This window comes from Coptis chinensis, chromosome 4 (genome assembly GCF_015680905.1).
Source record: "Coptis chinensis isolate HL-2020 chromosome 4, ASM1568090v1, whole genome shotgun sequence".
Classification (NCBI taxonomy): domain Eukaryota; kingdom Viridiplantae; phylum Streptophyta; class Magnoliopsida; order Ranunculales; family Ranunculaceae; genus Coptis; species Coptis chinensis.
In genome coordinates this window covers 66,042,816-66,063,611 of record NC_141459.1, presented here as the reverse complement: position 1 = coordinate 66,063,611, position 20,796 = coordinate 66,042,816, and the positions used below count along the sequence as shown (strand labels likewise).

The window sequence follows — 20,796 nt, the reverse complement described above, 5'->3', positions numbered from 1 at the left end:
AAATTCATCTCATATTGAAAAGATAAATTTTATCACTTCTAATTAAAATGGGAATCCTTCTCCTATTATAATGAGAATTCCTTTCCTATTGAAAAAGAAAAATCTAGCACTTCTAATTAAAACGGGAATCACACTTCTAAATTAAAATGGGATCCCTCCACCAATTAAAAAATGGATTTTTAAAACTTAATTAAAATAATTTGTTAAGAAATGAAAATAGATTTTTAAGACTTAATTAAAACAATTTGTTAAGAAATTAAAACAGATTAGCAATGAAAACGGGAATCACAATTTGTTAGAAAATTTTCTATATATATAATTATAATTATAATTATTAAGCAAGTTTTTAAAAGAGTCGGTGCGTATGCACGGGTCTATTTTCTAGTAGACAATATACCTAACTACAAAGTAGTACTAATAAGAAAGTTTTCAGGATTAGAAAAAAAGTAAAATAAATAAGAAAGTTTTCAAAAAAGCTGAACCCACTACATCAACGAAAATGCTATGAGCCCATATATATAAGCCTTATATACAACGGGAGAATCTAATTACATATGGTATCATATTCAATCAAAAGCCCAATAACCAAAAAAGGCCCACGCAATGAACTCAATATAAAATCTCGCACTTTCATAGATTTCAGGGCAAAAAAAAAAAAATCTGTGTAGCTGCTGCACCGTATCTTGTACCTCAAAGCCCTCGCTCATACAACTCTCCTCTTCGTTTGCCCTAGAAATCGGTACGTCCTGTTTTATTTTTTCCTTATTCTTACTTACGGTCTCTAATTAAACACGTGCCTTCTTTTCATTTTATTATTCTCTAATCTACAACGAAACCGCCTTTTATATTTCCTTGAACCCTAATTTGTATGTTTTTGTTTCAGTCGTTAGTTAATTAAAAGATAAACAAGATGGCGTCTCGTAAAGGATTGATGGAGCAAGATTTGAGTAAACTAGATGTGACCCAGTTAAATCCACTGTCACCAGAGGTTATTTCACGACAAGCTACTATAAATATCGGTATGTTTCGGCTGATATTTCGGTACTCGATTAGAGATTTAAGGATTGGTTTTTGATACTGGTATTTTGATTGTAGGTACTATTGGCCATGTGGCACATGGAAAGTCGACTGTTGTGAAAGCTATCTCTGGTGTGCAGGTATATTTTCTTGCTTTATAGGGATTTAATTTTAGACGATTGTTTTCATTTAATTAAGTGTAAGTTCCCTAATATGAGGTAGTAACTAATGTTGGGGTTAGAAAATGTTTGATATTCGGGTGATGTCCTTGTAAGTTCACCGCCTTTTTACTAAATTGCATGAACCTTGATATGTAAGGAAACCTTGAATCTGGTCACTCCCTCAACATCATTTTGCATTTGTCAATTTGAAAGAATAGGGATGTGATTAGCAGCTGAAAAGTTTTAGTTTTGCCTAATATGTCAATATCTGATTATTTTGTTGGTGAGATGTGTTTTTTTAGTTATTGTGGTAGCGGAGTTGCTGATTGATCTAATTGAGTAGGAAAAAACGGTTTGTGTGGACCTTCCCTCATGGCATTAGATCCTTCTCAAATATTGGATAACCCTCATTATATATGCATTCCATAAAAGATTATGTAATGTCTACGGTGAATTCAAACATACAAAATATGGATATACTATTTTCTTTTGCATGTCTATGTACCCCAAAGATGCGGCACATCAAATGCTGAAAAGTTCTACTGTTATGTAACACAAGCTGAGCCCCAAATATACAACTGAAACATTACTTCTCTTTCAATTCTCAAATCTGAATAGGGTAGTGAGACATTAAATTTGAATAGTTGACTATTGAATCTTACTGCTACGCATGGTGCTTACCTTTCATTTTAATTCGCTTGGTCATAGGTGAACTGTTGAGTACATATGATGTGCTATTCTCGACTTATCCAATTCTGTTTACTTTAAATTCTACTTGTTTCATCATTCTTTATTTGGAACTCACCGCCAAACTATAAGAATAAGTTTTTGATAACCTCTGAATAATGTGTTCCTATTCTGTGGTGCGACTTTTTAGTAAGTAGTTCTCGTAAGTTTTTGTGAATATGATAATCCAACTTGATTCCAAGGTACTGAAATTTAGGGGATAAGATACGGAATCTCATGGAATCAAACACGTTAGATGTACTTTTATGACCTGGCTATTTTCCACATCTGGATGGAATATTTTTTTACTTATTGATAGCATACATGAGAATTATTCATTACTTATTTTATTTGATGTTCATGCTACTGTCAATGGTGCTATCATATCTAGCTACTGGTTTTTCTTGAAGTAGGTGTCTCCATAACATTATCACATGCAGAAATCTTAAGCTTCTCACTTCAGCCAATTTTAGTGCCATCCCAAAATACATATAAAGCTTGCATCAGTTAGTGACTTTTTAGCTAATAAATTATTGCTGTTGTAGAAATTTGTGACGCTTTTGTCTGTCTCCCATGAGTGTGAACCGGTCCACCGTTTTTTTTCACTTATATCTTCATATATATAAAGCTTGGCCTTGAGACCCTTTCTTGGTTTTTTTTTCAGACTGTGCGGTTTAAGAATGAGCTGGAGCGCAACATTACTATCAAACTTGGATATGCCAATGCAAAAATATACAAATGTGAAGATGAACGGTGCCCTAGGCCAGCATGCTACAAGTATAGTCATATGCAATCTCAAATAACTTACTGTTGTGATCTTTGTTTCACTTTAAATCATCATAATTTCTGTTGGAAAATTTGTTTAGGGCATATGGTAGTGGAAAAGAAGATAGCCCTCTTTGCGATGTTCCAGGATTTGAGAATGCAAGAATGAAGCTGCTGAGACATGTCTCTTTTGTTGATTGCCCGGTAAGGTCACTGACTTTCATGTTCTAAAATTTGCTACATGGACAAATATTTTTGTTTATGTTGCTCGGAAGTGGTTCTTAGATTAAAACTTAAATCCTTCTTGTTTGTATTTGAATACAAAATTATAGCGAGAGTAATCTGTCTGAGATGCATTTCTAATAATTTGTTATTATTTGAAAAAGGCTGGTGTTTGGATTGTTATATTCTTTATAGTTTTTCCAAATTCAGAATAGGCACCATTGGAATACCGTTTTTTACGTATTTTCTTTTTTGGCAGTCGAAATTAACTGACTTGGTTGAGAACTCAAGTCAATGGTGTGTAAACTGACAATTTTATCCCCATGAAAAGACATTTTCTGTTTGCTACTGGTTTGGTAGTGCTAAAGTAGGAAAAAACCTGTGACAACCAATACAAACAGCACTACTGTAGGTCGCATGTGCCTTTCAAAAATAGTTGAGATGTAAACTTTTGTGATTACTTGTGCATGGGTAGGTGTTGATTAGTGCTAATGCTAATGGTTTGGATATAAACAGCAAGTCTGTTCTTTGCAACAATACGTGAAGAGCGTGTATCCTTGTGAAATTCCCGCTCGTTAATCGGGTTTGGGAGCTATTCTTTTCATTCTTCAACAAGTCTTTGTGACCATCTGACAACAATGAGGAACTTTTTATATATCATATTATCCTAGCTGTTAGATCACCTTCCTAGCCTTTGTCTGGGTAAATCTGTAAGCAAAGGAACTGGAGAATATTTGGGCGTAAGTCAAAGGAGTTGCCCAAGATAGTAGATAAGGTCAAAGAATCTTTGTATGATTGGAATAGGGGATGTTGCCAGATTTTAGGATTTGAGGTTCCAAGACTTCATGTGTCAACTGGCACACCATTCTTTTGTAGTGAAAAGTTGTATTTTCCTTCTGGGGTTCTCATAACTTTATATCCCCAAGTGGGAAAGAAAAATGTTTTGAGATCTCGTGTGAAATTGGTATGGTGTCTTAATGTAATTTTCTTTTCTTCTGATTTAGGTAGTCTCGAGTCTCTGCGTCTTGCTAAACGTTATACTATCCTTTTTTAACCATAACATTTCATCTTTTTGCTAATGAAACTTGCGTTTTATCAATAAAAAAAAACTTTGACGTTAACTGGTATGGGTTTTGCAACTTGTTTTTCCTTTCTGCTTGATCTTGATGTTAATAATTTTTGCACGAGTGCCATCACAATCATCGATATCTGTTAATGTTAATAGCTTTTACTTGAGTGCCAACGCAATCATAATTGTCTCCCTACTAATGTATGCATTACATAGATATTCTCAGCCTAGCATTTCTTACCCAAATGGTTGCTAGCCTTTTCCTTGGTTTTGAGTTTTGACAATTTCAACTTTTTATTCTACTTTCTCCATATCAAGTATTCTCTTTCTGTGTATTGCGCGTGTTGGTTTCACTTCCATTGTTCTTAAACTTACAATTTAGAAGTATAAGTATAAGAACTGCTTTTGATGAGTTCAGCATTAATTATTTCTTCAGAGGATCAAAAGAGTAGGTTATTGAGTTGCTGTCTGTGCAGAGACAGGCTAGGCGCTAGGCGGTTTTTTTTCCTAATATATATAGTAATACACACATATACTACAAGAAATGAAGAAAATCATATACGATAACTCAAAAAATAAACACAAGCAAAGATACTCATTACAAAAATGCGTAATAGTTGAGGAATATTGACTTCATATAAAAACATACTCTTTGTTATAGTGGCATATAATTTACATTAGACTTAAGTCTTTTAAACTCATTCAAATCTTAAGCCTACACGGGTCTTTATTTTTCGACATTTAATCATTCACAAAAAAAATAAAAAATAAAAAATAAAAATAAATAATAATAATGACTGGACTGCCTAGAGGCCGCCTAGCCCGCCTAATCGGTCCACCGATTTTTTAAATGACTAGGGCCTAGAGACTCATTCACAAAAAAAATAAAAAATAAAAAATAAAAATAAATAATAATAATGACTGGACTGCCTAGAGGCCGCCTAGCCCGCCTAATCGGTCCACCGATTTTTTAAATGACTAGGGCCTAGAGACTGCCTAGGCGACCGCCTAGACCGATTTTTAGAACAATGCTAATGGGTTAGTTAGTGTTACCCCCCTACTAGATGAGCCAATTAGGATTCCCCACTAGATGGGAAATTAGGGTCCAACCCCCAAAATACACAAAAAAAAAACACAGTCGACCCAAGTTGACTTTTTTGTTTATACTTGGGGGGGAGACTCTAATTTCCCCATCTAGTGGGGAGGAAATCCTAATTGGCTCATCTAGTGGGGGGGGGGGGGGGTAATACTAGTTAGCCGTTATCTAATTCTTCTGATTATTGTATGTTTAATATATTATCTACTTTTTTAATAGGGAATTTGTGACAAACATCTCTCCTTGCTTGATTTAATCATGTATAGGACTCAAGGAACTTGTTATATAAAATATGTATTGACCAAAAATAAGCATGCGTCTTTTTTACGTTCTTTGCAACATCATAATTGTTGAACTGAAAATTCAATGCAACATTAATGCTGCACCGTGAAAGTTCATTGCAAGATTGATGTTGAATGCAAAATTGATGATGCATTGAATATCACAATGCAGCATCAATGTTGCATTGAATATCACAATGCAGCATCAATGTTGCATTGACACGTTGCTGAGCTGCTGGATATCATATATCTCAATGTAAAATGCCCAAGACAGTCCCTTGCAGCCTTACATGGTCAGAGTACTTATTTATAACCTCTTTTGCACTTAGGGACTCCATGTCATCAAAGAGTATTCCGTATGGACTAGATTCATAAAACTTAATTACCTGTGTCCTATTCGTATAACCGATTTGAAAAGGAGGATGCATTCTACATTTTCTTTGCGTAAGCTGCAGATTTGCTCCTTACTGTTTCTTTTTGTTTTTTGGTTAACAGGGCCACGATATTCTCATGGCTACAATGCTCAATGGGGCAGCCATCATGGATGGAGCATTGCTTCTTATTGCTGCCAATGAGAGCTGTCCCCAACCTCAGACTTCTGAGCATTTGGCTGCTGTTGAAATTATGCGCCTCCAGCACATTATAATTCTTCAAAATAAAGTTGATCTTATTCAGGAGAATGTTGCCATCAATCAGCATGAAGCTATTCAGAAATTTATTCAGGTCACTTAATTGAAATCAATTTCTGATTCAAATCCTTGTTTACAAACTCTTAGTCCAGTGGGTTAAATGTCAAATTTCTATTTTGCAGAAAACTGTTGCTGATGGTGCTCCAGTAATACCAATTTCTGCACAGTTGAAGTACAATATTGACGTTGTCTGCGAGAACATTGTGAAAAAGATCCCCATCCCAGAAAGGAACTTTATCTCACCACCGAATATGATTGTAATAAGATCCTTTGACGTGAATAAGCCTGGGTATGAGGTCGATGATATAAGAGGTGGTGTTGCTGGTGGAAGCATCCTGAGAGTAAGTCATATTCTTAAATCTCTCTATAGAAGAATGAAGTTGCATGATAAGTACATCCTTCCCAAATGCATATCGGTGGGAATGATGCATGTCCATGTTTAAAGTATATGTGATTGGCGCATTTGTAAGATATTTTGACCTGAGCAATTTTCTAGCTTATCTCTTAACCATATGTGGAGTCAACATTTCTCTAAACTATTTGCTATTTCCTTTGATGATACACGAAATTGCAAATGGCATGTCATGTGGGTTTAACGTTTCAGTGTTGGATGCCTATGTTCCACCAAAATACTTCCGTGGCACATCTGCAAACTAGATGGCATATGTAGGTCCCATCAACATAAACTTGTGGCATGTTTAGTCGTTTACAACACACTAATGAATCCTGAGCCTTATGATTTATTCTGCTCTGCGGGTTATCACTTTGTGCTTGATAAATCTTTTCTCCAGGGTGTTTTAAAGGTCAATCAATTTATTGAAGTCCGCCCGGGCATAGTAGTAAAGGATGAAAATGGCAACATCAAGTGCACCCCAATATATTCTAGAATCGTTTCACTATATGCAGAGCAGAATGAGCTGCAGTTTGCTGTGCCTGGTGGTCTCATTGGAGTTGGAACCACAATGGACCCCACGTTGACACGTGCTGATAGGCTTGTCGGTCAGGTTCTTGGGGAAGTGGGTTCGCTTCCTGAAGTTTTTGTTGAACTTGAGGTATGTAGCCTGAACCACCTGAATTTGCCTACAGCCTAGAATGGGCATCATGTTTGAAATTGGATATGAAGTGTTTGTATAGACATTTCCTTTAACTGTAGATTCTTTACACCATGAGATCTTGGGTTTCATGTTAGGAATGTGGATTTGGATATTAAGTGTCCGAATAACCATTTTGTTTTACTATAGATTCTTTACACCTATGAGTTTTTGGGTTTCATGTTTGGAATTTGGATAGTAACTGCTGGGAACCACTTTATTGTAGATCCTTTATACATAGGAGGTTAAATCCATATGCAATATAGAGCTTATTCTATCACTCACTGCTTTGTGATTATTAACTAAGTTACATTGACACGGATACAAAGTTTCGAACACGGAAAAATACCAAAAATTAAGTATATCATGTACAATATGTGCGTGTCGTGTCCGACATGGACACGTATCCGACCCAGATTATTTTTAAAATATGGCATGTCCATGGAACATAGATTATTAATTTCTTTCTCCCATGGTTTTTAGGTGAATTTTTTCCTTCTTCGTCGGCTCTTGGGAGTCAGAACAAAGGGTACAGAGAGGCAAGGGAAAGTTGCAAAGCTGACAAAGGGTGAGATATTGATGCTGAATATTGGATCTATGTCTACTGGGGCCCGAGTGATTGCGGTCAAGAATGATCTTGCTAAGCTACAACTTACCTCTCCTGTGTGCACTAGCAAAGGGGAGAAGGTCGCCCTCAGTAGGAGAGTTGAGAAGCACTGGCGGCTCATAGGTTGGGGCCAGATTCAAGCTGGAAGCACTCTTGAAGTCCCACAATCCCCTATCTGAATACACCCCACATAAAAGAAGACAACAGTAACACAGCAGAAAGAATTTGGGAAAAATGTGGGAGGGGAGGCAATTGTTAGGTACCATTTTTGTACGGTGGAGAAGAAAACATCACCTGTCTTTTATTTTTTGCTTTTTCCAGTTTGATATACCTGTTTTTAATTGTACTTTTTTCTTTTCGATATTTTTCACTACTATATTCGATGATCCTTTATTTTGGAGTTTGCAATTCATTTTTTCAGAATGGGGCATACTTGTTGTGATATGTTTGACAGCCCAGACCTGTGTAATTTGCATTCTTATTTGTTTCTCAGCCCAGGTTGTTTTGTTTATTGTCAATCATGCATTCTACCGAGGGTACCGTCTTATGGGGATATTGGTGTGTGGTCAAGAAATTATTCATTTGTTCTTATTGTGAATTCCGCAACATACACAATCTATCCTTGAGTTTCATTTTTAGTTCAGTGTGTAGAAATTGTACTTCGTGAAAATTCTAGTTTTCCCCTTTCTGTAAGTTCTGTTTAGTCTCAGCATCTTATGAAGTTTAGCAATGGGTCTTGAAAAATAGAAAGATCCTCATAATACATAGTGAAAAATTCTTCATTTTCGGAAGATTAGAGGTCGTTTTCTTTTGGGCATGGTGGTATCCGTCCGGCGATCAACTTCTTTTCCCAAATTCACAATGTTGTAAATTGATTACTGCCGTTGGATAATCAGCAGCATATGAGTCAGCATAGGTCCACGGGAGCTTGTTTTTTACTTCGGCCTGATTGGCGAGCTTATTACCGTATTGTGTTTCTAGTGTTGCTGTATGCAATAAATTTAGAAGCAGATCGTCATCAGTAAAATATGTAAATATCATTTTGTGATTTCTAGAAACTAGTCTTTCTTAATTATTGACTTATTGTCTATGATTTCGATGATTAGAATGGACTCCACGATTCTGCATACGGCAACTTTCTTTGCCGACACAACCTGACAATATATAATTTGTTATATATTTATTAAACAAGACATGATCACATGAAATTTGTATTGTACATCATATAATATGAAATTTATTAAGTTTTAAACGAATAAACTGAGAATTACTTAATCAGTGTAGATTACTTGCAAGTAGGAACAAATACAAGTGACATGTACATCACAATCACCCTACAAATTCCAATTGTCACTCTTAGAGAGTTCAGTTATTAATTAATTACTAGCCATGCAGCCCGACCTGTGGCCGGGCCTGTTATTCTTAAACCCATCATGTCTGGGCCTATATTTAAGGGAAGCACTTGGAAGTTTAACATATCCATATCCAATAAGTAATCCATATCCATATCTATTAACTAATACATATCCATATCCATATCCAATAACTAATACATATCAATTAACTAATCCATTGTTTTTTAGAATTTGTTTTTTTTTTATCCCATGCGTACATTTGAAATAATGAAATAATGCGTAGTTTTGTTTTTTGTTTTAGCATAACACATGAAAGGACAATTATAATTTATATTAAATTAGAGAGCAGGCCAAATTCAGGGTTAGTTTGGTAAGAAGGCAAGTAATTATTTTTCAAATAGGAACTATTTTAAAAACTTTGCTGATGTGGCTCACTATGAGCATCTTGGGAGAAACGGATATTAATATAGGTAGGATTAGTTGGGTTGTTCTTATGTACCCTAAAATTTCCTGTATATATACTGTGATTCCATACCATTGCCGTCAACAAATAGACATTCATGTAGGTGGTCGTCAATGAGTGAGTCATATATCATCATCCAATAATTGAGTACAGATTCTTTAGAAACGAAAAATCAATTTTGTACATTAGTCATTTTATTATGTAGATAGATGTCTAGTTTTAAAATCTTTAGGTGAAGATGGCTTAATAATCATTCTTGCTATTCTGGACAACCTTTAAAATAGGCCATGTAACTATGTAAGTGTAACCCATTATAGATAGATATGAAACTGTGTTGGCAGGTACGAGACTGTGACATATTCTCCCACTGGAGTTTATTTTGCCTTTGAAATTAGTTCTATAATTGGCATCAATGAGAGTACCGGATATTCTAATCCTACCTACATTAATATCTATTCTCTCAGGATGCTCATAGTGTGCCACCTCAGCCAAAATTCTAAAATAGTCTCCATTTAAAAAATAATTAACTATATAATTACCAAACTAACTTTAATATTGGTGTAATTTGTAATTTCTTAAAACACTTTTTGGTCTTTTCAAATATTTTGAGAAAAAAAAACAAAACTCACGCATGATTCTACTGTTTTCGTTTGTAATACAAACCTAAAAATTGAAAACCCTTGGGTCAGACTATAAAAATGACCAGAGCAAAAAAACCATTGTCAATCCCACCCCTCATGGAAACCCTTTTCTCAAATTTTCATCTCTTTCCTCCAAAGCCAAAACCTTACTCTCATTGTCTCATGGAAAGGTAGTTGTTTCGTATAGCTTTCACCTAATTTGAAGAATTTTCCTTTTCCTCCAGTCTTCCTTTCAGCAACTTTAAGGTAATGATTTTATTTTAACAAACCTTCGCCAATCATCTGCCATTCATAAGAAGACCACAAGTAACCTAATTGAAGACTATCAAGTATGAACTGGCTATCATGTTTAGTTGCGAGTGTATATGTTAATATGTTGATGATTCCTTCAAGCGTGTTTTCTCTAATGTGCATTCAACATATCTTACTCAATGTATGTGCTTGATAAAGATTGAAGAATGCATATTCTAAAGGATCTTCTATTCTCTTAGGTTTTACCAAATCATTTGCCTGTTAAAGGGAAAGAACAGTTTCTGTTCTTACTATTGATTAGAAAGTTGAAATCTAAGTCATGGTAGGCGATATTATGGGTGTTTTCAGGTTTATTTGTAGTATGTATAAGATATATATATTACTTGGGTTTCTATGTTTTCTGTCATCATCGAAAAGTAATTAATTAACTCCTATTTGTTCTCTAATTCCAATTAAATCTGCTCATCACATTTTAATTTTAACCCATCCTATCTACATACTGTTTTAGTACTACAGAAATTAATTCTTTCAAGTTATTCTATCTGTTTGTGTCATTCTGTTAGGTGTAGTCTATGTTAGCATGTTATTTATATATCCTTGGCTAATATTTCATTGGTCCTGGAACAGTGATGACTCTAAACTAATATGAGAAGATGCGTAAAACCAAGACTCTCAACGAAAACTACCGAGGAAAGAACAGTTGACTCTAAGGGATTTGAATCTATGAAGCTTCTCAAGAAAGGAAATCATGAAATTTTCGTGAAGTTGGTATGTACTTTTTGTTTGGCCTGCCTTTGTCATTTTGTCACTTTCTGAGAATTTCATCAATCAGGGTTGGTTTCTAATGGAATAGTGGTTTCTGTGGTTCAAAAAGATGATGCAAAGCGGAAAGAGGATGCCAATTCTAAAGCTGATAAAGTGAAAAAGGTATCGCATGCGCAAAATGTTCTTAAGTTTATCTACCCCATACCTGAACGAGGAAGGGCCGTGGTGAGAATCAATTAAGAACTCATGGTGATAATCAAGGTAGAGGTCGTGGTGAGAATCAAGGAAGGGATAATGGTGACAATAACGGCAGGGTGGGAACTGTTGATAATCAAGAAAGGCTTAATGGTGAGAATCAATACAGGGTCGTAGTGGGAACCAGTGTATATTCATGTACGTGCCTAAAGTCTAAACCCGTTCATACATTTTATAAGTATGGAGTGTATATCGATGTATGTGTCTAAAGTCTAAACATGTTCATACATTTTATAAGTATAGTTTGTAGGCATTATCCTTACAAGAGCTTATATGGCATGTACTGTAGTTGATCATGGAGGGTCAACAGTACCAAGGAATGTTTTTTTTTAACCAGTACCTTAATCTGTTTTTTATATCGTTCATTTAGTGCACATATAATGCAAACGAGGCAACTACTTGAAAAGAACGAAAGAAGGAGTTACAATTTCTTGAGAAGGTTTGATTTTCTCATGCCATTGTTAGAAAATTTATATTGAAGATTGGTACATTTATCCACCTTTAAGTTAAGCATTGGGTTTGAGAAGGTAATGAACTAATGATATTGGTTTGTGATTGGAATTCATTGTTGAATTGTTTAGACATTGGACAAAGCACAAAGAAGCTTTTATTTGCACATTAGGTTAGTTGGGACTTACCTTATAGAAGAGCGTGTAAATTATATGGGTAAGCTAAGTTGTACAAATTTGATTGATGTCAAAGAGAATGATATGAATGCAGCTATATATTTTTTATCATTTTCTCTGGGGTATTTATTTGATTTTATGATTTTTTTTTTTTGTTGGTTTATCACTGTGAGAATTGATATTCGATGTGTTAGTTGTTTGAACAAGCACAAGAATTATCATGGATCGTGAGACTATGCAAGTCCAGAGGTTTTGGTTTCATTGAGTACGCATCTCATGAGAATGCACAGAGTGTTATACAGACCATGTACCAACAGGAACATCATAGCAGAAAGATAAGGGTAAATTTTGCAACAGATCGGTCAGGAGGACTACACAATTGCAGCGGAGACTATGGTGGTGGTGGTGGTGGAAGTGGTGGCAGCAGTGGAGGTGGTGTCTATGGTAGTAGAAGCAATTTTGATGGAAGTGTTATTGCTGGTGGTTATGGTGGAAGCGGTGGAGAGTATGGTGTCACTAATGGAGGTGGCAGTGATAACTTTTTTAGTGGTAGTAGCACTGTTTCTGGAGGACACAGTCAGAATCATCCTTTAGATAATGAGCTTGGGACTTTACTGACAAGTGGCCGGGGATGATAAATCTCTTTCTTTATAAGATTTGAATGTTGCACCAAGTAGAGTGAACATAAGTGTGTTGAGGATATTAGGTGGCCGTCATCCTTTCGATCTTTCTTAGTTAGTTAATGCTCACTCATGTTTTGATTTTTATGTCGGTTTTAATGTGAGAATGTTTTGGTTAATTGGTCATATGTCATGCATACCAGATTTGATATATGAATATGTCAATTCATAGTTAGGGTTGGTGCGCGTTGGCTAGCCTTCAAAGGTGCTAATAAACCATGGAAGTTGACGTGTTTGATTTGCTACCGGAAACTGTATTATATTGATCAAATTTCAGTAAAAAAAAGTTACACACCTATATGAATATGCTCACTCTTTTGCCATTCCAAGTGAATTAACCTTATTATTACGTGTTAGTATAGCTATGCTTCAATCAATTGTGTGATGTAATCTCAAAACCCAATTTCCTGATATTGAAACCTTGGAATGTAACTTATATTATATATATGGCCAAAATAGGCAAGCATAATAATTTGGTATATCGGATGTACAAATTACAATGCATATGACAATTGTGAACTTTTCTTGCTGGAATAGCATGCAGGCCAGTCTGCCATATGTGCGACCAATGTTTATTTTTTATGTCTTATATTATATTTCAAAAAATGATGTTTCACTTATAGTGTTCTTCTATATGTATGCATGTGTGGATTTAAAACTATTGTTTTTAATGACAACACATTTCTATTACATTGATTTTAAAGTGCAATCTGCCATATTTTCTCTTATTGATTCAAGTAGATAAACGACTAAATTTTATAATACCTTCACATACTAGGAAAGTTGGCCGGGTTACCCATTGATTTTGCTCTTTGTGGCTTAAATAGTAGTTTCCAACGAATAGTAATAACATATATGTCAAGGTTAGAACAACATATATCAAAGAATATATTTAAGTTGAAAATGCAGAGGTGAAACATATTACACCAAAATCATGTTGAATATAATAGATATAGTTAGATATTTTCGCATCTTAATTCAGATTAATGGCCTATTTAGCTTAACCATAGAGATTTTTTGGGCATAGGCTTAGTCATAGAGATGATTGCATCGTCCTGATTGCCTTTTATTTGACAACTATTTTATACATTTTTTTCCCCATCTGCATGGGCTTAGTACGAGAAAACTTAGGATATTTTTTACCAACTTAAGCTAATACATAAAAGTGAACCCATTTTCTGAGGTTGAAGTCAGCAAATTAGGTGTATAAATATCTTATGTAACACGTTGAATGAACTGCAACACATCGATCACTTGAGAGGATGTAAATGGAGATGAACCCTTTATTAATAGTTTTATTGTTCTTACTTATCTAATCTTAACACCTACTTTATCTAATACATAAAAGCATGCCCTATATGGCTATATCTATCAGAAAGTCGTTGACCCAACCACATAAAAAGTTGAAATACAAATTAACAGGGTTTAAATTAACAGGCCTATCCGTACAAACTATTGCAAAAATAAAGGCCCACAAATAACAGACCCGGTAACATAAGGACATAAAGTAACAGACCTTAAATTAACAGGCCTGGCCATAGGCCTGGCTGCATGGCTAGTTAAGAAAGGTAGTTTAATTGTGCACTCGTCAAATTGGATTGGGCAACCCACAAACAAAAAAGAAATATTACAAGTTTGCCATCAAAGCCCAGGCCCAATAACCAATTCAACCAGTCTCGCCATGTCGTTTCAGTGTACACTCAAACAACCGCTCCATGTCCTTTCTGTGTACACTCAAACGGTCTGTGCGTGTCGTTTGAGACAAAACTCTCGGGTTTTTAACTCAAAACGATCATTCCATGCACAATTCAAATAACTCAAAAATCTTATATTAACTCGTACAACTAATGTACAAATAATCAAAAAAAAAAAAAAAAAAAAACATTCAAACGACCTCACTGGGTCGTTTGGGCCATATACAAAACGACCTCATGGAGTCGTTTGGGGCAACTTGAAAACGACCTCGCTGGGTCGTTTGGGGCTTTTTCAAACAATAATTCAGTTTGGTACTTCCAAACAATCTTATCAGTATTCAATGGGTTTATACAATAGGTTTATACAACATCAGTATTCAATGGGTTTATACAAACAACCTTATCAGTATTGGATGGATTGCCTTCGTGCCGAGCCTGTCGAAAATTTGCTCAACCTTCCTTCCAGACTTGTTTAGGTATTAGTTGGACAATTTTTTGAGTTATTTATATTAATTAAGTGTTAATTTGTAGTATGAACATGACAGAAAACTCAAAAAAAAAATTGCTTTTTTGGGTTAAGTCTCGCGAGAGAGATGATACCAGTTAAACCAGTTCGAAAAAATGGGTAACCGGTATGCGTTGAGGCGGGGGGTGTATTGGGCTATTTTGGTTGGATTTCATTGTTGGGCTTGGGCTGGAGGCTGCCTGATCGAATTTGGTGGTTGCCCAATACAGGACCCTTATTTTTCTGACTTGATGTTTACCCTCGTGATTTTTCAAAACTGTTATTTAGGCCTATGAGGCCCATAGATCCGAAGTATGAGGACTGGGGTATTGGGCCTCCAAGGTGACCGGGGCTCTTGATTGATGAGTGTAAAATGGGCCGAAGGAATGAGAAAGTAGAAAAATACTGTGGGAAGAGGGCCACGTGGAGGAAATCCAAATGTAGGATGACAAAGAGGATGGACGGACAAGGGTAGCAATGAGCAGCAGTATAAAAAGAAGAGGATGAGTGAATAGGAGAGGAGGAGAAAAACCCTAGGAAAGAACCTGAAGAAAAGGGAGAAAAGAGGTCACAACGAACTAAGACTAAGTCCAATGGTTTTGTGCGGTATCCCACTATAGCACAAAGATAGCATTAGCGGGATGGTGTAAGTCGCACCCAATGGTTTCAAATTCTTAGCCGCCTCTCCTAATGGTGTATAGCCCAGATCAAGGCAATATTACCACACACCACTCCTAGTGGCGTGCAACACAGATTTAATAATTGAATCTCCCAATTTTTCCCCCTTTCTCTCTCCTCACCCAAATGAATTACATAAAAATATTAGGGGTAGAAAAATAATTGAGTAAAATAAAATATTGTGTGGGACATGTTTACCGTGTGGCATATTAACAAACACTTTCTACCCGCCATTGGGAGAGGCGAGCAACTCAATATCTTTTTAGCCGCCATTCGTGCTAACGTACAGACCATACGCCATCTCACTAAAACTGATTGTATACATAGGTAAATTAATAGTGATAGCGTTGGTGGGTTAGTGTTTTGACGCGCCATTGGATCACAATTTTCGCCATATTTAGTGGGATGGCGCACCATTAGACTTAGCCTAAGAAAGAGACTTTAGATTTTTCTAGTCGTAACAAAAACCATGGGAAGTACTATTCAAATTCATCAACATATCATTGGCAGAAGCCAGGAGATGTCCAGATGGCAATAAGATTATTAGACAACTACTTAGAGATAATTAGGCTGCTTGATATAATCATATAAAGCAAGATTATGGCAAGTGCTTCACTGTGTGGATACGGGTGTGACGCTTTCCTAGTATAAATCTCCTTTCAAGCCAATCTATCAATGAGTTGTAGTTTGGACGTTTTGATTGAAGGGTTAACGAGTATTAGCCCCCACTAGATGAGCCAATTAGGATTTCTCCCTACTAGATGGGTGGAAATTAAGGCTCCTTAAATACACACAAAAAAAAAGTCAACTTGGATTGACCATTTTTTTTTGTATTATTGGGGGGGTTAATACTCGTTAACAATTTAATGGTTGAATGACATAAGCAACAAACCCTGAAGAAAAAAAAAACAATTTCATTTCTACTTCAACAAACAAATTTATTCAAAATTTGCTTTTACACAAATAGTAGCCGTGGGTGAAAAAATAAAATTCAAGAAAAGAAAAAACAAGCACATTATGCAGTTACATCATTGTTGAAATTGATACCAAAGAGACAAAGACTGAATGTGTTTACAATATGTGTATCAAAAAACTTATTCTGAAGTACCAATGAAATTATTGTATTTCTATTTTGTCCGATTAAATTCCCTCTCATTGCATATATTGCAACACATTTAAATCCGTCTCCTGGGATCTGCCTCGCAGAGAATGTGTACGTTCAGATCAGCAACTGGTGTGCTTCTATGCCTCACGCTGGTAGATAACATGGCGGGGATGAGCGTTAAGACATTAGGTCTTGCTCTTCTTTTCATGACATGGGATCCACATGGTTCAAAGGTTTACTACCACCCCAATATCTTATTGCGGCAGTTGGATGACTGATGCTCTGTAATCTCACCTAACATTAATAACAATGCATCTTTGAGTATGCTCATTCCCTTGAGACGAGAGTTTTATAGTGATCAATAGATACCTGCTGGAATGACACGATGGGCAATTCGAGTATCATTTCAACAAATCTTCGACAAAGGCGTGCATCTTCGTGATTTTCTTTACTATATCCATGTTGATCTTGGCCCACCTTTTAGAGTCTTCACCTTATGTCAATGCACACATACGTACCCCTTATTTACGTCAATAAAAATAAAAAACGATGTGATGTCTGCTAAAGTAGTTGTTTACTGGAGGTAATTTTTACTTCAAATATTTACACGGGTAATTACTCCCATAGACTCAACCAAAAAGAAAATGATAAAGGGGGTATTATACGGTTCCTCCCACATCATTGCACCCAAAAAAATAAATATGATTTAGAAAACTATCTCCTCAAAATTACACTGCCCTCAAAATTCCCCTTGTTTCTTTTGATCCAAACTCCCCACAAGATAACAAAAGAAACAAAATTCCATAAAAGGTCGGCCTTGGGAAGTACCATGGCTAGATGTTTCTTCACCTGGGAAAACCTAAACCAGACCAAGAGGAAAAAAAGACAACCCACCCCCTCCAGGACAAAGTATATTTGACAAGTGTGGTTCACCAAATCATCATCAACCAAATAGAAAATCAGACTTCACAAAAAAAATTATCTTCTCCAAAAATATTCTATGGTCAAGAGAGCCAAGAAATGCACACAAAACAAAGAAAGATTAGAAGACACCTTTCATACCTAAATCCATTGGTTGGAAAGTTTGGGATAGTTACTGATCCTCATGTCAGGTTGTCTGTGGACTCTTCCTTCCTGGATAAGAATGCTCGAAGTTTGAAATGTGATATGTACAAATATACAATTTCTTCTTTATCTAATCCGTTTTAGTTGTAATTTTTTCAAGAAAATGCTATACGTCTACCAAAGCCTTAAATCTAGGATTTCGCTTTGGAAAAAGTAGGGAAAAGAAAAAATTCCTCGGGACCAACACAGAGTCCCTATATATATTCACGTGCATCTGTCACACAAATCAACTTACTAAGACTTGTTCTCTGCGAACGAAATGATGGTTGAAACAACAGAAACCTACATATTATTAAACTATTAATGTCGGTATAAACATTAAAAGTGAGTCGGTGAACTAATGAATACTTTGCAAGATGAAAATTGTGTAATATAAAGTACCTTGTACTGCTGAACCACGCACAACTGAAGATGAACAGGTTACCTGCAAAAGAATAATTGAAACCACAGGTCAATCTAACAATTACGATTTCAAGTCCAAAATATACAAATTGTAAACTACAAAATATTTCATCAATTTAGACATATCCAATAAATACCACACGCAATGTCAAGTACCAGAAATGCAGCAAAAGAAAACATACATTGAAGAGTCCATCCAACCTGTCAGAAGATGTTCATCAATCATCCAATGCAGTCCTCGGCTTCCATGTGCGAAGCAACCTAAGATGAGAAACTTTTCAATGTTCAATGATCTATTGGATAGATAATTATATATATATATAACGATTAGCTGTCTTACCATAGCTAAACTTGTTTCAAGCAACCAGCTTCACCACTGCTTCCTGCGAGGTTCCAATTCAGGTCATAGCGTTGGTTTCATTAGGAAAGCATCGGGCCATAAAGAAAACAGGCACACTGCTATGATTTCACCAGCAATCCTAGATTTTCTCCAAACACTCCAGTTTAGCCTTGGAGGGATCAACCAACGAATCCACTGCCTTACACACGAAGAGTAACCATACCACTCTTAACAATGCATTCTGATAATAAAGTAGCTTCTCTTGCAAAGCCTGAACTAGTCAATCCATCAACCAATGTTGTGTATGTAATTTCATCAAATACCAAACCTCTTTGAGACATTTAATCACAAAGCTTAAAAGCTTTTTCCATCTTCCCTTCCTTGCAGAACCCATATGTCAAAGCATTATGGGTAACAACATCAGGTGCAATACTTTTCTCCAACATTTCTTTTAGCAGCCCTTCCCCTTCTTTCACATGACCCATTTTACAGTACCCATCTATCATGATGGTGTATGTAAATTTATTTGGAGCCACATCTTGCTCAATCATTTCCTGCAAGATACGTCTTGCTTCCTCCATTAAGCCTAGCTTACAGAACCCACCAACTATAAAAGTATAACAAACAACATTCGGGACCAAGCCCTCCCTTCTCATTGTTCCCAAGAGGTTATTTGCCTCCTCAGCACGGCCAATGCCACACATGCCATGTATCAGTGTAGAATATGTAACAATAGTTGGTGCAATGCCCTTGCTTCTCATTTCATCACAGAGTGAGAATGCTTTTGGCAGATTGCCCTGTCTACAGTATCCTCCAATAAGGGCATTATAGAGAACTATATTTGGCTCCATCCCATGGCTGACCATCTCATTGAAAAGATTCACTCCCTCTTCAAGTCTTTTAGCCTTGCAATATCCATTTATCATCACATTATAGGTAAAAACATTAGGAATCAAACCTTCTCTTTTCAACTCATTCCATAGACCAACAGCTTCCTCCATTTTACATACACTACACAACCCATGCATTAGTGCATTGTAAGTGAAGATGTCCGGTTTAAGTCCCTGGCTAACCATTTTATTTCTCAACTTAAATCCTTCTTCCACTTTACCATCTTTGTAGAATCTAGATATAAGTGTGTTGTATGTGATACGATCCAGTTGTAACCCTTTCTGAACCATCACCTTGAGAATCCTAAATGCCTCCGGCCTATTTCCAGACTCACAAAGCCTATGTATTAGTGCATTTGAAGTTATCATATTAGCTGCAAAACCTTTCTCCAACAGCCTAAACCATATATCCATTGCCTCTGAATGATGTTCCGCCTTAGAGACCACACACTAGCGTTGTCAAAACCCCATTATTGGGCCTTAAATTTCTTAACATCATTTCCCTAAAGAGTCTAACAGCAGAATCAAACTTAAGTTTCGTACATAGCCACTGAATTATTGAATTAAACGTCTAGGGATTTATAGAAAAACCTCTTGATAACATCTCTTCCAAGAGATACTGAGCTTCTTCCATCTAACCAACCTTGCAAAATCTCTGGACAAGTGAATTGTAAGTAACTGAATTGGGAATGACTCCCTTGGACACCATGTAATCCCTCATTCTGGATGCATTGCCAATTTCTCCCACTTTACAGTAAGCATCAATCAATGTGTTATAAATGACTACATTTGGAACAATCCCCTTATCAAGCATTTCCTTCAAAACACAATCTGCATCGTCGAATTTCCCCAATTTCACCAAACCATTTATAAGAATACTGTATGTAACAACACTAGGTATCAAACCATTTTTAATCATTTTGTTTTTAAGCATGTAAGGTTCTATTGAATCCCCACTTCTAAAATACCCATCAATAAGTGTATTATAAGTTATGACGCTAGGAGCAATTCCCATTTCCTCCATTTTCAAAAACAAACACGCCGCATCCCCAACCTTCCCTCCTTTACAAAATGCATTAATTGCAGTACCAAAAGTATAAACATCCGATTCAACACCACCATAACACATTGTATCAATTCTTCCAAATCATCATCCTCATCCTCATCATCATCATCCTCCTCATCATCGTCATCCTCTTCATCACCCTCCTCATCACCAGACTCTTCCCCATCATCTATGTCCTCACCTGAGTCATCCCCATCACTTTCAACTAAACTCTTCCCACGATCCATTGC

General features: G+C 36.1%; 1 protein-coding gene, 1 long non-coding RNA gene and 1 pseudogene across 3 annotated transcripts; 2 read left to right on the top strand and 1 right to left on the bottom strand.

The window, feature by feature from the left end:
- Positions 1 to 602: 602 nt before the first annotated feature.
- On the top strand, positions 603 to 8,132 carry LOC147504455 (eukaryotic translation initiation factor 2 subunit gamma-like). Its single transcript, XM_086557337.1, has 9 exons — positions 603 to 739; positions 884 to 1,019; positions 1,096 to 1,157; positions 2,569 to 2,681; positions 2,771 to 2,873; positions 5,833 to 6,060; positions 6,149 to 6,367; positions 6,818 to 7,078; positions 7,601 to 8,132. Exons 2-9 carry the CDS (start codon positions 911 to 913, stop codon positions 7,901 to 7,903), a joined length of 1,398 nt encoding a protein of 465 aa, XP_086413463.1. The 5' UTR covers positions 603 to 739; positions 884 to 910; the 3' UTR covers positions 7,904 to 8,132.
- Positions 8,133 to 11,309: 3,177 nt separating this feature from the next.
- On the top strand, positions 11,310 to 13,059 carry LOC147504454 (uncharacterized). Its single transcript, XR_015220404.1, has 2 exons — positions 11,310 to 11,593; positions 11,826 to 13,059. It is a non-coding gene; the product is annotated as an uncharacterized LOC147504454 (long non-coding RNA).
- A 5,189-nt stretch (positions 13,060 to 18,248) lies between these two features.
- On the bottom strand, positions 18,249 to 20,796 carry LOC147504453 (uncharacterized; annotated as a pseudogene). The gene is made up of 3 exons (XR_015220403.1): positions 18,611 to 20,796; positions 18,453 to 18,531; positions 18,249 to 18,292 (listed from the first exon to the last, which is right to left on the bottom strand). The product of XR_015220403.1 is annotated as an uncharacterized LOC147504453 (transcript).